The sequence below is a fragment of the Lissotriton vulgaris genome, chromosome 7 (assembly GCF_964263255.1).
Source record: "Lissotriton vulgaris chromosome 7, aLisVul1.2, whole genome shotgun sequence".
Classification (NCBI taxonomy): Eukaryota; Metazoa; Chordata; class Amphibia; order Caudata; family Salamandridae; genus Lissotriton; species Lissotriton vulgaris.
Genome location: NC_141695.1, coordinates 1,638,187,827 through 1,638,201,594, shown reverse-complemented (window position 1 = coordinate 1,638,201,594; position 13,768 = coordinate 1,638,187,827). Strand labels below are relative to the sequence as shown.

At 41.6% G+C, this 13,768-nt stretch overlaps 1 protein-coding gene across 5 annotated transcripts in view; it reads left to right on the top strand.

Moving 5' to 3' along the window:
- Positions 1 to 13,768, top strand: part of SULF2 (sulfatase 2) — a 432,620-nt gene that overhangs the window by 382,379 nt on the left and 36,473 nt on the right. For all 5 annotated transcript variants that reach the window (XM_086932614.1, XM_086932611.1, XM_086932613.1 and 2 more), the window contains exons 14-15: positions 4,958 to 5,052; positions 12,966 to 13,025. In XM_086932614.1, the coding sequence (XP_086788740.1) occupies positions 4,958 to 5,052; positions 12,966 to 13,025 (155 nt within the window). The remainder of the gene's footprint in view (positions 1 to 4,957; positions 5,053 to 12,965; positions 13,026 to 13,768) is intronic.

Sequence of the window (13,768 nt, the reverse complement as noted above, 5' to 3'; positions counted from 1 at the left end):
TAGCACTTCTTGCACCCAATGGTAAGCCCTCGATTGTTTCATGGAACGTAGGGAAGTATGCATGTTACCCACAACAAAAATAGGAAACCAGGAATGATAAAACTGCAACAAAAAAAAACGCCTTTAGCTGAAATAATAATAATAAGGAAGGGGAGGATGTGGGTCCACAAATCTTCAAAACACACTGACAAAGATCTTCCACAACCTACCTCAGAAAAGGCAAGAAAAATATTGGGTTGCTTTTCACAACTTATTTTACGCAACATTTACACTATTACCGAGCATTAACAAGTACCTAAGGACAAAGAGAAATCCAAATGAGATGGGGGGATGGTGTCATGATTTGTACCAGGTAGATTATGTGGCTCTCTCATGGACCGCATGTAGCCCCCTCCCTTCACAGGCAAAGCACAGGAACAAAGAAATATACTTTTCTTGGTGTGGTAGTGTAAATAACCCCTTAAGTACTTGCACCTTCTTTCATCTGGACTCTGCTAGCAAGCTTCGAGGTTGGGATTCTTTCTGGTCACTCTAGTGTCTTGGTTATCAGCCCAAAGTACATCAAACATCATAAAAACACAAAGTCATGCAGAAGGTCAGGGATATTTGCAGTTTGGTACACACCATGCTTCCTAAAACTGGTACTCACAGCTGGTGGTAATGAGCCCCTGAGGTGGGTCGAACGTCCTGGGCAGCCAGGTGGCGTTGAGAGTACAGTGCCATCTTGAAGTTTGGTGCCATGGGAAGTCTTTTTTCTGTAGCCATGATCACATCTTGGAATAACCCCTCTCAGCCTATGCTTCAGGGGTACCTCACTCCTTATAGGGGTCTGCGTAGCTTGAGACCTTCTCCTGCTCTATGATTAAACACCAGTTTAATGTTGATGCTTAATGAAGTCATGCTTGAAATATATTCCCAAGGTATGCTTTGCGCCACCCGAAATATCGCCCCATTCTCAGATGCCATTCTCATAGAGATTGTTTCAGCCATACTATGCAAATTTCCTTTGAGACAGGGTAAGTACAAGATTTGATGGAACTTAGGGGCATATTACCAACGAGTAGAGATATTTATCGCTAACTAGGCTTTGCAACGATTTTTTTATCGCTAAGCATCGCCGGAAATTATCGCTGAGATAACTTGCTATTAGCAAAGTTTATCTCCAAAGCGATAATTTTTCTGGCGATAGCGTGAATATCGTTGAGAATACAGCGATATTCACGCATTAGCGACAAAATGCTCTTAGCCATGTTATCCACCTCCCATTGGATAGCATGGCTAAAAACTGGTCTGAGCAGGCGTTAGTTTTTGGCGATAGCGGGAATATTTCCATTGCTACGCCCGCCTTGCTAATAGGCGATAGCGACGTTAGCGACTGCTTTCAGTCGCTAACAGGTTGGGTACGCCCACTTTGCATGTCATTAGCGATAAATTTCGCTGACATGCAAAGCAGGCCCCAAACCGCTCGCTATCGCCTAAAAGCTGTCGCTAATTGCTGTTAGCGACAGCTTGCTAATAAAGCGATAGAATTATCGCCGCTAAACCAGCGATAATTGCCTATCGCCCCCCCCCTTGGTAATATGCCCCTTAGATCCCTTTCAGGGGAGTGCCAAATCACTGCTACGAAGTTTGCTTTTGTTAATAGCTTACAGCAATAGAAAGCTTCTCTTGAGTAACCGACAGACTTCAGGTGTGAAGACCCATCTTAGAGATGGAAGCTCTCCTCGAATTAAGTGAAAGCGATTCCAATATGAACATATCCACCAATAGGCACTAAGTGCATCCTTCAACTATCTTATGTAGAAGAGATTAAAGTTCATAAACACATAACATGAAGCAGGATAGAATAGAGGCAGCACTTGGCTATTAGGGTCAAAATCTCAAATGATCTTAGGGTTGAGGAGCAGTCTGCAGGCGTGCATTGGAAAAGGTAAGTGCCTCTCATGCTCACACATGAGGAAGGCTTTCCTTAGTTTATTATCTTCTGGCTGTCCATAGTTTATCATTAATTTAATAATTTTGTGAATGAGTGGACCCTGCTCCTAAAAATTCAATTTTACGGTAGTTAACTATGTAAGAAAAAAAAGTTTTTGGTGGGGTCTGTTGTCTGATGGAGGGTATTTAGTTTTTCCACGGTTGGTGATTTATTCACCTAAGGCTGGGTTAGAAGAGCATAAGGCAATGTGGAAAGTGTAATATACTTCGGACACAGCTTACATTTTCGATTGTTTGAATCCAGGCATTTCCAGATGGAGCTCTCCCTTGCCTCCAGAGATATATAAGGATTTTTTGGTGAAATGTTTGTTCCCCAGATACATGAGCGAATTGATGCATAGGCTTCTGTACAACAGAAACGCAGTCTAAACTTACACCACAGTTCTTATTCAGCCCCATTTTTAACTATATGGCTGGGTGATTGGTCTAAGAGGCACGTGCCAGGGTTCAGCCTAACAGTGGAAGGGTGTTTTGCTTTCATGGGACAGGTCACCTTTTAGGGAGGTCTCAGGAGAGAGTTGTACTGCAATCAAGGGTGGACTCATAATTTCACGATTTTCTTCTGCTTTACCCATAATTATGGATTTACCAAATCTTCTGCTTAACCCTCCATGTCCTATCTAGTTTGAAAATGTCTGCCAAATAACATATGTAGCTCAAACTGATCAAAAGTTACTAACCCTGCATGTGAAGTGCTGTGCAGTTCTCAACACTTTGCAAATGGTAATTGGTCGCATTTTACTTGCTTATTACTGTGTGCAGATACTGAAAAAGTGAGTATTTTGCCAAGATCTGGTACACTTAAATCACCAGTTAATGGACAGGGAGAAAGGGCTATTCTCTATAGCTGGAAATAAAGATTACTTTATAAAAATGTATTTTAATGAGAGTGCAAATAATGAGTACTTATTTGTCATGATTAAGTTTAATTTCTAAATCCATACAAATTCTTGTGTACATTACATTGTCCGCAACATCTCACTGTCCCCAGTACATCAGTTAATCAGTACAGAGCTCAGCGTTTCATAGAATCCTACACACTTAGCACTTAGTCTTGTTTCTTAAAGTGCCTCCTAGTGAGACACACACATAATAAATATGTAATGCCCACTACACTACTGCTTTGCGGGGTAGGTTGATGCTAAAAGAAGAAGTGCCACCGGAAAGCTTCTAGTGTCAACCTAGAAAATACACAACACTGAAGGCGGGTTTTAAAACATAGCTGAAATGCCCAGAATAAAAGAGGCACAATTTATATTCCAGGAAGAGAGTTCATACATGCTTGTTTCAGCTTAATGTATATATTTTGCACTAAGAGTTTTACTCTGGACGGTAGTTGTTGATAAAATGTAGCTCAAATACTCCCAGGCAAAACAAAATAAATAATGGTTGGTGTATACTAGGGTGTTCTGAATGTGTATAGTTTTCTCTATTAAGAAACCTATGCATTTGTTTAGCCCTGTGATTTTTTCTGTAGCTATTAACATTTCAAAATATCTTGAGAATAATGACAGACCCCGTGCCACCTATTTTGACTTTAAACCCTTGACAAACTGCATAATGTGGCTTTTTTGCTGTAGCTGGCATTTCTCTACCAATTTTGCTAACCCTCTTGCATAATCTGGTCCTCCATTATTGCATAATTCCTGCGGCCCTGACAGTAGCCCAGTCCACAGAATGACTGCTCCGCTGAGTGCAGGTCAATTGTCAATAATTACATTTTGAGATTTCTCAGTAGCCAAACTTCATATTGAGTCCTTGTCTCCAAATTACTGAAATATTGTGTGCCTAATACTTTGAAGTTTCAGCGGTAGCAAATCTGTCCCCTTTCAGCCTATATCTGTCTAACACTGTGTGTGAGATGTAGAATTGTTCAGCATGTGTTTAATGGGCTTATAATCAGAGTTGCAATTACCCTCTGATACGAGGGAAAGAGCATCAGCAACATGAGAACAAAACTCAAACATCAGTTATGAATATATGTATATGCAATAATTCATGCCCAAAACATAAGTTTAAGAATTTCTAGAAAAATAATTCTTCAAAGACACAGAGAGGACAGCCTGCATAGTGTATTTACTTACAGTGTAGCCAGGTGTGGGACGGGGCATGGCCGGGCTGCCCACTGAGTAGGGGAGTAGTGGTGGCACTCCCCAGTGCGCATGACTGCTTGGGAGCCGTCTTCGGCCGGCCAAACAGTCCTGTGCACTGTGCATGTTCCCCACCAGACTGCAACACACAGCCTGGTAAGGAACATGCCCAGCCTCCCATTCTCTGACTGAGTGCCGAGCCATGGCGCTCAGACCAATAGCAGTGTTGTGATTGGCTAGAGGAGTCTGGAAGCCTGGGTGCTTCCTGTTCCTGCTTCTGCAAGAAGAACGGAGGAGATGCGGCCGCCGGTAAGGTACATTTTTTTTTGTTTTCTTAATTTTTCAGTTTCTCTCTCTTTTTTATCACCCCCCCCCCCCTCCTCCCTCCCCCCCAGGCCTCACCACTGATGCCCGGTAGCAGCCGCTACTGGTTGGTAGCGAGCATTGATTGTGTATCCTGAAAATAGGGACACTGCCTGTAATTCCCCATTGCATAGACAAGTCTGCTTTGAAGGGGCAAGAACAGCACCATTAGAATATGCTGTTCCAAAACCCCATCCGTATTGACGCATTGCTTTTGCCTGCCTGCCTGCCATCCATCTCTCTGCTCAAGCTAAACTTAAAATTGTGAGCTCTGTTTTGCATTTTGCTATTGGCACAGTTCCTAGAAACTGTGTCCCTGAAAGGTGCAACAATTTACTTATTTTGTGTATCATGAGCTTGTCCTGCCACTGACCACAACAAATAAGTGACTGTGGCTCCCACTGAAAGTTGTTTAACACCAGCCATAAAGGATTTATTTTAACAGAGAAAGCAATGAAAGTGACCAGATTTCTGCATGGTAACTGACCACCCTGCTTCCATCCCTCTAGATTGAAACGCTGCAGAGCAAGATTAAAAACCTCAGGGAAGTTAGAGGGCATCTGAAGAAGAAGCGACCGGACGAATGTGACTGTAGCAAGTACAGGTAATCCAGCAATGTTTGGGAGCAGTGATTTGCAGGGCGCCGGAAGCGATGAGTTACAGCCCTGGGGGAAGCTCCATCAGGGAGATTTATTTCTTATGCTTGTAAAAGAAATGCAAATTGTGGCCTACAAACAGAGAGGTAAGGACATTTCTCTGAGTGCGTCGACTGGACGTGGGCACACTTTTCCTATTGGTACATCAAACTGAAAAGCACATAAATATGCACTAAATATAAAGAAGGGAATATGAGTAAATGTCCTCATCAAAACATGGGTTCTACGCCGAGCTTGGCACGAAGTGAAAAAGCGGGTGTTAACCCTTAGCAGATGGTTTTTAGGTCTAGCCTGACTGCACAGCTGTCTGCAGGACCTATTATCGCCAATTTGTTTTAAAAAGTACAGAAAGTGAACTTTGGTTTTGCCCAGAGGACAATATCTTTCTCACCTCGTACTTTCAGCTCTTTTCTGTATAATTCCACCTCCTATTGAAGTGTTTACATTGCAATGGATGAGGGACTACTTAACATATGAAAAAGACAGTCTTTACGCATAAAATTCTTTATCTCATGCATGATTTGTTAAATATAGCGCTCCATTTTCTGTATTTTCTTTACCGTAGTGTTTTGAAAAAATGTTTTTTTTACCACCACCATCGTTACTAGCACCACAATTATCACTACCAGCACCATTATCACCACCACAGCATATTTCCATGCTTGTATTTCCCTAAAAGACTGATGTTTACTACTTGTCCACTTTATGCGCATTACGCGATGAGCAGAAATACTACTGAGTCCAAATTTATGAACAGCCACTTTCCTCAAAGTGCTGGGTGTTAATATTAATACTGAGGGCAACAGTGGCAAAGACCGTTTCCGCACATTATTCCCTGGAATGCCCGTCGGAAGTGATTATCGAGAGAAAACACTCACCCAATACCATGCCCAAATGTATCATTTCTACCGCAGTGTATGTCCTACTGTACAGTAGGTGCAATGAAAGTAACATCTAAACCACAGCATCAAAGTTTGTATCTCCTGCGACCTTATTACATCCTGCATGCAAATGTATGCAGACTGCATTCAATTGATTTTGTACCTTTATTTGCACCACATTCTAATGGAGTGTGACATGGGTGAGCACTGAGGCATCAGCGTGTTTTTCACGCCAAAACATTTTGAATTTGCTATATTTAGCTGAGTTCAGCTGCTTTCCTGTGCAGTTTGTAGAACTGCCCCACTTGGCCTTAGGGATCACAATTTTCAGCCTACTAAAACCACCTCCACTGTCCAGAGGGATATTTAGTATGAATGTTATCCTAAATCATGTTCTACTGAACAATCTGAGGAGGTTCCAATAGGTTACATTGGTACCACACCATGTGGAACAAGTGGAACTTATTTATCAAGGGCAATCCTTTTCCAGGATGAAAAGGTGATTGGAACACCCCCAAAATTGATTGGAGAGCAGGGGAGGCGGGCTCCCTTGGGATAAATATTTTCCTTGCAAAGAAAAAAATAAAAAGTAATCATGGGTAAATTTTCTCATGAGAAAATAAAGGGTTTTTTCCAGGAATACCCCTGGTAACCCACAACTATAAAAAGTTTTGATGAGCATTTCTGGATAGTTTTGTGATTCACTGGAAGTAAGACATCTACACCAATGCAAGACCGTAGACCCCTGTGTGCAGATTTACAAGCGTATTACAGAATCAGGTCCACTGCATGCTGTTTAGTTGCATACGTCTGTTGCCCAGAAACAAATGTACTAATGGTCTGTAAATGTGTGCTTCAAGCACCAATAAACATGCAAGTATGAAATGACAATCTTAGGTATATATAAGTGGAGCACTTAATGCGGGGTGTTGAAAATACATAGGAGGATATGTACAATAGAAGTGGCGGAGCGTGTCGTTAGCCCAGAGGAATATTTAGTATGAATGTTATCCTAAATCATGTTCTACTGAGCAATCTGAGGAGGTTCCAATAGGTTACATTGGTACCACACCACGTGGAACAAATGGAACTTATTTATCAAGGGCAATCCTTTTCCAGGATGAAAAGGCGATTGGAACACCCCCAACATTGATTGGAGAGCAGGAGAGGCGGGCTACCTTGGAAAAAATATTTTCCTTGCAAAGAAAAAAAAAAGTAATCATGGGTAGATTTTCACATGAGAAAATAAATACCTACCAAAATAAAGTTCACAAAGGTTTTTTCCAGGAATACCCCTGGTAACCCACAACTATAAAAAGTTTTGATGCGCATTTCTGGATAGGTTTGTGATTTACTGAAAGTAAGAAATCTACACCAATGCAAGACCGTAGACCACTGTATGCAGATTCACGAGCTTATTTCAGAATCAAGACCATTTCATGCTGTTTAGTTGCATTAGCCTGTTGCCCAGAAAGAAATTTACGTATGGTCTGTAAATGTATTCTTGAAGCACCAATAAACATGCAAGTATGAAATGAGAATGTTAGGTATATATAAGTAGGGTAATTAACAGGGGTGGTCAAAATACATCGATATGTGCTTATGTTTCTATGTATTTATCAAGTAAACATACAAAATTCGATTAAAACGAACAGCTTATTGGTTAAAAAAAAAACCTTCCACACATAAAATAAATTTAGGTGGATATTTACAATAAAATGTAGGAACGCAGTGTTACTCAAAAATTGGTACCACCGCGCTCCGACATTTTTAAAAAGCAGGAATGCGCTGTATTTACAAAAATACTGTGCACCTCTGCGTTTCCCCTGGCGTTGGTGCTAAAAAAGCTGCCTAGCGCCAGTGCCGGCACCCTGCCACCATGTGGCAAGGGTCCCATCCTGCACATAAACAATCTTTAAAGGCGATTTGCTGTTTCTATATGCGCTGCAGAATGCAGCACCCATAGAAAGAGCAAAATATGAGGAGAAATTCATAATTTGTTAATAAAAATGTTTTAGTTATTTAGGAACTGCTGATGTTTATATATTCTCAAGTCACCTCGAAAGCATGGTTTATAAGTACACATGGCAGGGTGCTAATATATAACAATAGGGCACACTACATATTGGGGTTAGTGTACTACCCTCACAGTGGAATAAAACCACAAAGCAATTTTACTTTGAAGGCCTGGCTAGACTTTTCCCTAATAGGCCTAGGTTGATCTTTGTTTAACACCTCTGCTTTGAAAGGGGATAGAGAAATGCTTCAAAAGTATTTCATGCTTAGTTTTTAAAATCTGACTTAATGGTGAAATCAGGTTTTTGACAACTTAAACAGGAAAGGAACTATGCAAAAATGTTGCTTAGGCTTCGTGAGCTAGAATTGTCTTAGAACCAATTCAGCCACACATCACACCTCTAGTGCTGGTATACACATCCTTGACTAGGAGAGTTGACAACTCTGATTCAGAAGACAGTGGCTTGCGTCCAGGCCCAGGAAAGGTCAATAGTTGTTAACTGCTGGACACTTAGTAGGGCTTAGCTGTCTGGGAGTGGACAAGAAGAGTAGACAGAACAACATGGCAGGTTTAGCACTACCTCTTTTGGCTTGGAAAATGCCAGCAACTGATTCTCCTTTTCACCACCAAGACCCCACTGCACAGCCAGGCTACGGCCACAGCAGGAGGTAAAACCAGTTCTGACCTTGTCATGTAGTAGAGTGGCGAAAGATAAGGTGGCCGCTCGGTCCTCCCCATATTGAAACAGAGTGCTCCTGGGTAATTTTACAGTATGGTAAAGAGGAATTATTGGAGATTCATAACATAATGTGGATTTGTAAAGCGCATGTTCACCCTAGGCATCTTGGCACTGAATTGCAGATGTTTATTGTTACCCACCTCAATGGTTTATCGACCTCAGAAGGATGAAAGGCTAAGTGGACCAGCCGGGATTTGAACCTGTGACCATAATGTCAATTACAGGCTCCTTCAGTGGAGGCATGAGTCCACTAAGCCACCAGACCCAGTGTCACAGATATGTCCATAACTATGCAAGAATAGGTGCACAAACTATAACTTTCCATGCATACTGGAGTATTATAATTAAGGTTCCCTGTTTTCTGTTTTTCCGTTTTACAGATAAATACAGACAGAAAACAATGAGTTTTCTGTGATCATACACCTTTCCTGTTAATTCCTTTTCCTGTTAATTCTACTTTCTTGATAAGTTATGGTCACACCATTTAATAGCAGTATAATTGTCCTGCGCTCTGAAGTGGCCTGTAGGTGACATTTAGAAGCCATATTATACATCAAAAATCAATAAACAAGCACACCCTATTTTTGGTTTTACACTAAACTTAATTTCACTATGAAGAAGTTCATGTGCTTTTAAACGTAGGCAGTAGAATCCACAACCCTTACATATGAGGCCCTTGCACCGCAGTTGCATCACTTTTTGTGACGCTGCGGTGCCGTACAAAATGCGCCATATTGTGCCAGATTTAAAAGCGACACATCTAGGCAGATGCTTCACTTTGTAAACCCCTGCGCTACATTATACCTGCGACAGGTAATTTGTATGCAGTGCGGGCGTTCCGGCAGAGAAAAGGCTCGTAGAAGTGTTGCAGGGAAATCTATGAGATGTCACTGTAACACGTATACGGGCTTACTGCGTCAAATCCTTACGCCTGCTTGAAGCAATAATGTGGGTGATGTTGGCTTTTTCACATGGGGCTTGTCCCATGTGAGATGACACATTGCTGGAGTTGCATCTGTTTTCAGACACACTCCAGCAATGTGTCATTTTTACACTGACAGATACGTCAGGATTCCTGACGTATCTCTCAATCCTTGCAACAACGAGCGTCGTACAGTAAATATGGCGCATCCATGGTGTCACAAGGAGGGCACACTGAAAAGTGTTGCATCATTGATCTACCAGAGCGATGCAACACTTCATAAATGAGGAGGAACCACGGGGCATATTACCAACAACTAGTGATAATTATCGCTATGTTGGCTTAGCGGCAATATTTTTACCGCTGAGCTGAGGCGATTTTTATCGCAGATAAACCTTGGTATTACCAAGGTTTATCGCAAATGCGATAAAAATCGGCCGCAATGCATGAATATCGCTGAAAAGTCAGCGATATTCATGCATTACCGAGCTAATGCTCTTAGCCATGTTATCCACCTCCCATTGGATAACATGGCTAAGAACTGCTCAGGGCAGGTGTTAGCTTTTGGAGATATTCGCGCTTAGCGCGAATATCTCCAAAAGTTGGTAATAGGAGATAGCGATGTTAGCGACTGTTTCCAGTCGCTAACATCTTGGCACGCCCACTTTGCATGTCATTAGTGATAAATATCACTGGCATGCAAAGTGGGGCCCAAGATGGTCGCTATCTCCTACTAGCTGTCGCTAACTGGTGTTAGCAACAGCTAGGTAATAGGGAGATAATTTTATCTCCGCTTTCTTTGCTTTTAAAGCCAAAAAAGCGGAGATAAACCCCCTTGATAATATGCCCCCACATGTTTAAACCTTGTTGGCTACGTTTCCGTTATGTCCAAGGATCTGATTTAAAGAAAGCTTTCCAGCCTAGATTCAGAAGTTATTCATAACTTCCCACAGCGATATTCATCGCTACTAAATTCTGCATGCGGAGAAGCTTTGTGTTTTTTTTTCTTTTTTCAGGGGACTCACATTTCACAATGTTACTTTGTACTTGAGGTTGCCGTCCATCATCCACTCTCACTCCATTTTCTAAAAGTCAGAGTTTCAGGTAAAAAACCTGCAGAAAAAGTCTCATTTTGGCAAATGTAAGTAACACCATCAAAAATCAACTCCCTCCAGGCACAAGCTGTCCTGAATTATTGCTCTCTTCTCCCCCAAAAAAGATTGATCGATTACTTCCAATAGCCTAAATGTAAATACTTATTTGTTAGGAATCGGAATGGGTTTAAACACCAGCAGTGCATTTAGCTATCACTTACAGTCGCCTGAGGACAGGAGCTTTTGAATTGAAGGTCCCTGTACCTGCTGTGACTAGAACAAACAGCACAGGTCTTTTGGACAGCAGGGGTTAGTTTGAAGCACAAGATTGTTCTAATGTGATAGGTAACAAGTTAATGTAATGATTCCCCTTTCTTGCCTCACTCTTGCTTATACATCTTGAGGAATTTTTACGCAGAAGCTTATCATAATACTACTCAATTTAAATTGTTAATGGGACTTTTCTCTTTTATTAGCGTGAGTTTGCTTCCTAACACAAATTGTTTAAAACAGCAAATAGAACATAAATATATTTAGGAATTGGTAAGGATTTCCCGGTAAATAATGTGTTTTTTTAACATAAAATTATCAGTAAACAAGAATAGAAAAGGCTCATTTTCTCTTGACACCAGATCAGCATTTAGACGTTTACACACTTTCCTGCCATGTAGTAGGCAGCCAGATAACATGCTTATTAGCCGAGCCACCATGGAACTTGTACAATATATTGGAAGGAAGTCTGCACAAAGTTCGAGTTTTAAGTATAATGAAAAGTTTCAAAATGAAATGTGAGAAAGATGCTCTAACAGCAGGTTTTCAGGTGTAAATTAGGCCTGAATGAAGTCTAGAAATTCAAGAAAGGGTTGGGTTATTACAAAAGTGACCGTGCGAGAGGCAAAACATTTGTTCCTCAGCACAGCACCCTTTCTCCCTGGTGTAACAGGTTTGTGTTTTTGATGTTAAGTACCCTTACATCCAGGTTGATCAACAGAATAGTAATCACACAAGGGGGCTAGAGGAGATTTAAGGAGCTGCGTGGGCCAACTCCCCACTCATTACAAATATCACAAATAAGGCCGCGGGTCCGTAGTCAACGGGAGGTCATGCAATTGACGGGGTGTACTCTTCCACACAAAGGGGGATTTCCCTTTTATGGACGGTTCCCTTCACACACCAGAGGTGTCATGCTTCATCATAGGGGTGCCTCCTCGCGTGAGAGACCTAGTCTTGATGCGGGCTACAACCTCCTCACTGTGAGGGAGGAGATCAGGGATGTGTTTATTGAAAAGGGGCGGGTGTACTAAAACCCTCTGTGAGCCTGGTGTGTTTAGAAAAAGTTGCTGAGCTGTAATGTGAGTGGTTAAAACTGGCTACAGGGTTAGCTATGCTGCAACTTTATTCAGCTACCCGGTGTCAGGATTAAAAAACAGAAAATAGCTGGTAACGCAGGTGCCGTCATTAGAAGCATCTGTGTCAGTGCTAGACCAACATGTTTCGGCCAATGGACCTAAAGTAGTGTCACGGCATGATAGCCATATGATATGTGCGCCAAAACCACTGGTTTTGGAGTCCAGGGACCAGGTGGCGCACGTACGGGGAACAGGGGAGTGACCCCTGCCCCACCATATGGCTATTATGCCGGGACAGATGTGGGGAACTTTATAAAGTGGTTGTGCGTTGAACATAATGAACAGCCACTTCACTGGTTCATTATTATACCATTATTTTTCGCACGTGTTTTCTCATGTTTTTTCACGTTCTTTACAGAAATTCATTGGAGTAGCTGAACTATTGACCCTTAAGAAGGCTGTGACACTACTTTAGGTCCCTTGGCCGAAACATGTTGGTCTAGCACTGACACAGATGTGGAGACTAGGTCTCTCATAGGAGGCCCCCTTATGAGAAGCATGACACCTCAGGTGTGTGAGGGGAACCGTCCTTAAAAGGGAAATCCCCCCTTTGTGTGGAAGAGTACACCCATTCAATTGCATGACCTCCCGTTGACTACGGACCCTTGTCCTTATTTGTGATATGATCAACAGAATACACAAAGCCTCAACCTTTCCAAAATTGTTAACATCAAATATCGTTAGAAAGTGTTCAAACCTAAGTATGTCATTTTAATTTTTTTAAAGTAAATTTTATTTTTGTGTGCAAATGCAACTCTACATTTTTTTCACAATATGCTTTGTTTGTTTACACTCCTAGTTACTACTCCAAGCACAAAGGAAAACTAAAGCACAGAGGTTCTGGCGTGCACCCTTACAAGTAAGTGCAACAGGCAGTTTCCAATTTACTGTGAAAAAAATTGAATTAATGTAGCAACACATACTCAGTGTCACCTGAAGGGATCTAAAAGTGGAATATTGGCTTTGACTCGAGACAGCTCCTTTGCATACCGTGGCTTGCACTCTGCCAAGTAGGGTTGATCGCAAAAACAACATTCATGACCTCCGTGAAAGGTGCTATAGATGTGCCTCAGGGTTTTGTGCAATTGCTGACAACGAGCCATATGAGGGTGGAGCAAATATATTGGAGATGGGACTTCTATAACTTTTGATCCCTCCCTCCTTGAAATGCAAAGTTTCAGAGAAATGCCACGAGCAAACATTGAAAGCACGCCCCGCCCTCATATGACATCCTTAGGTTCCGTATCAGCCATTCGATCCCTGGGATGGGCAGTAACATTTCCTGGGCAGTAATTGCAGGTTGAGACAAATTAGAAAAATACACCTATTTCTCCCCTTCCTACTGATAAAAACAGACCTTTGGTACATTCTATTGCTAGGAGGAACACACTGCCCCTCTACCAGCCTATCCATAATATTCAATTTTGTATAACAAAGGGCCTTATATCTAATTGGGTCATGCTGGCATTAAGATCTCATCGGGATTTATTCAAGAAAGATTAAAAATAACTCTCCTATAGTAAAATAACATTTAACAGCTATTGCTAAAATAACTGGGACTTTTTTAAAAATAACTTTAGTTACAGGGTCCAAGCATGTTTT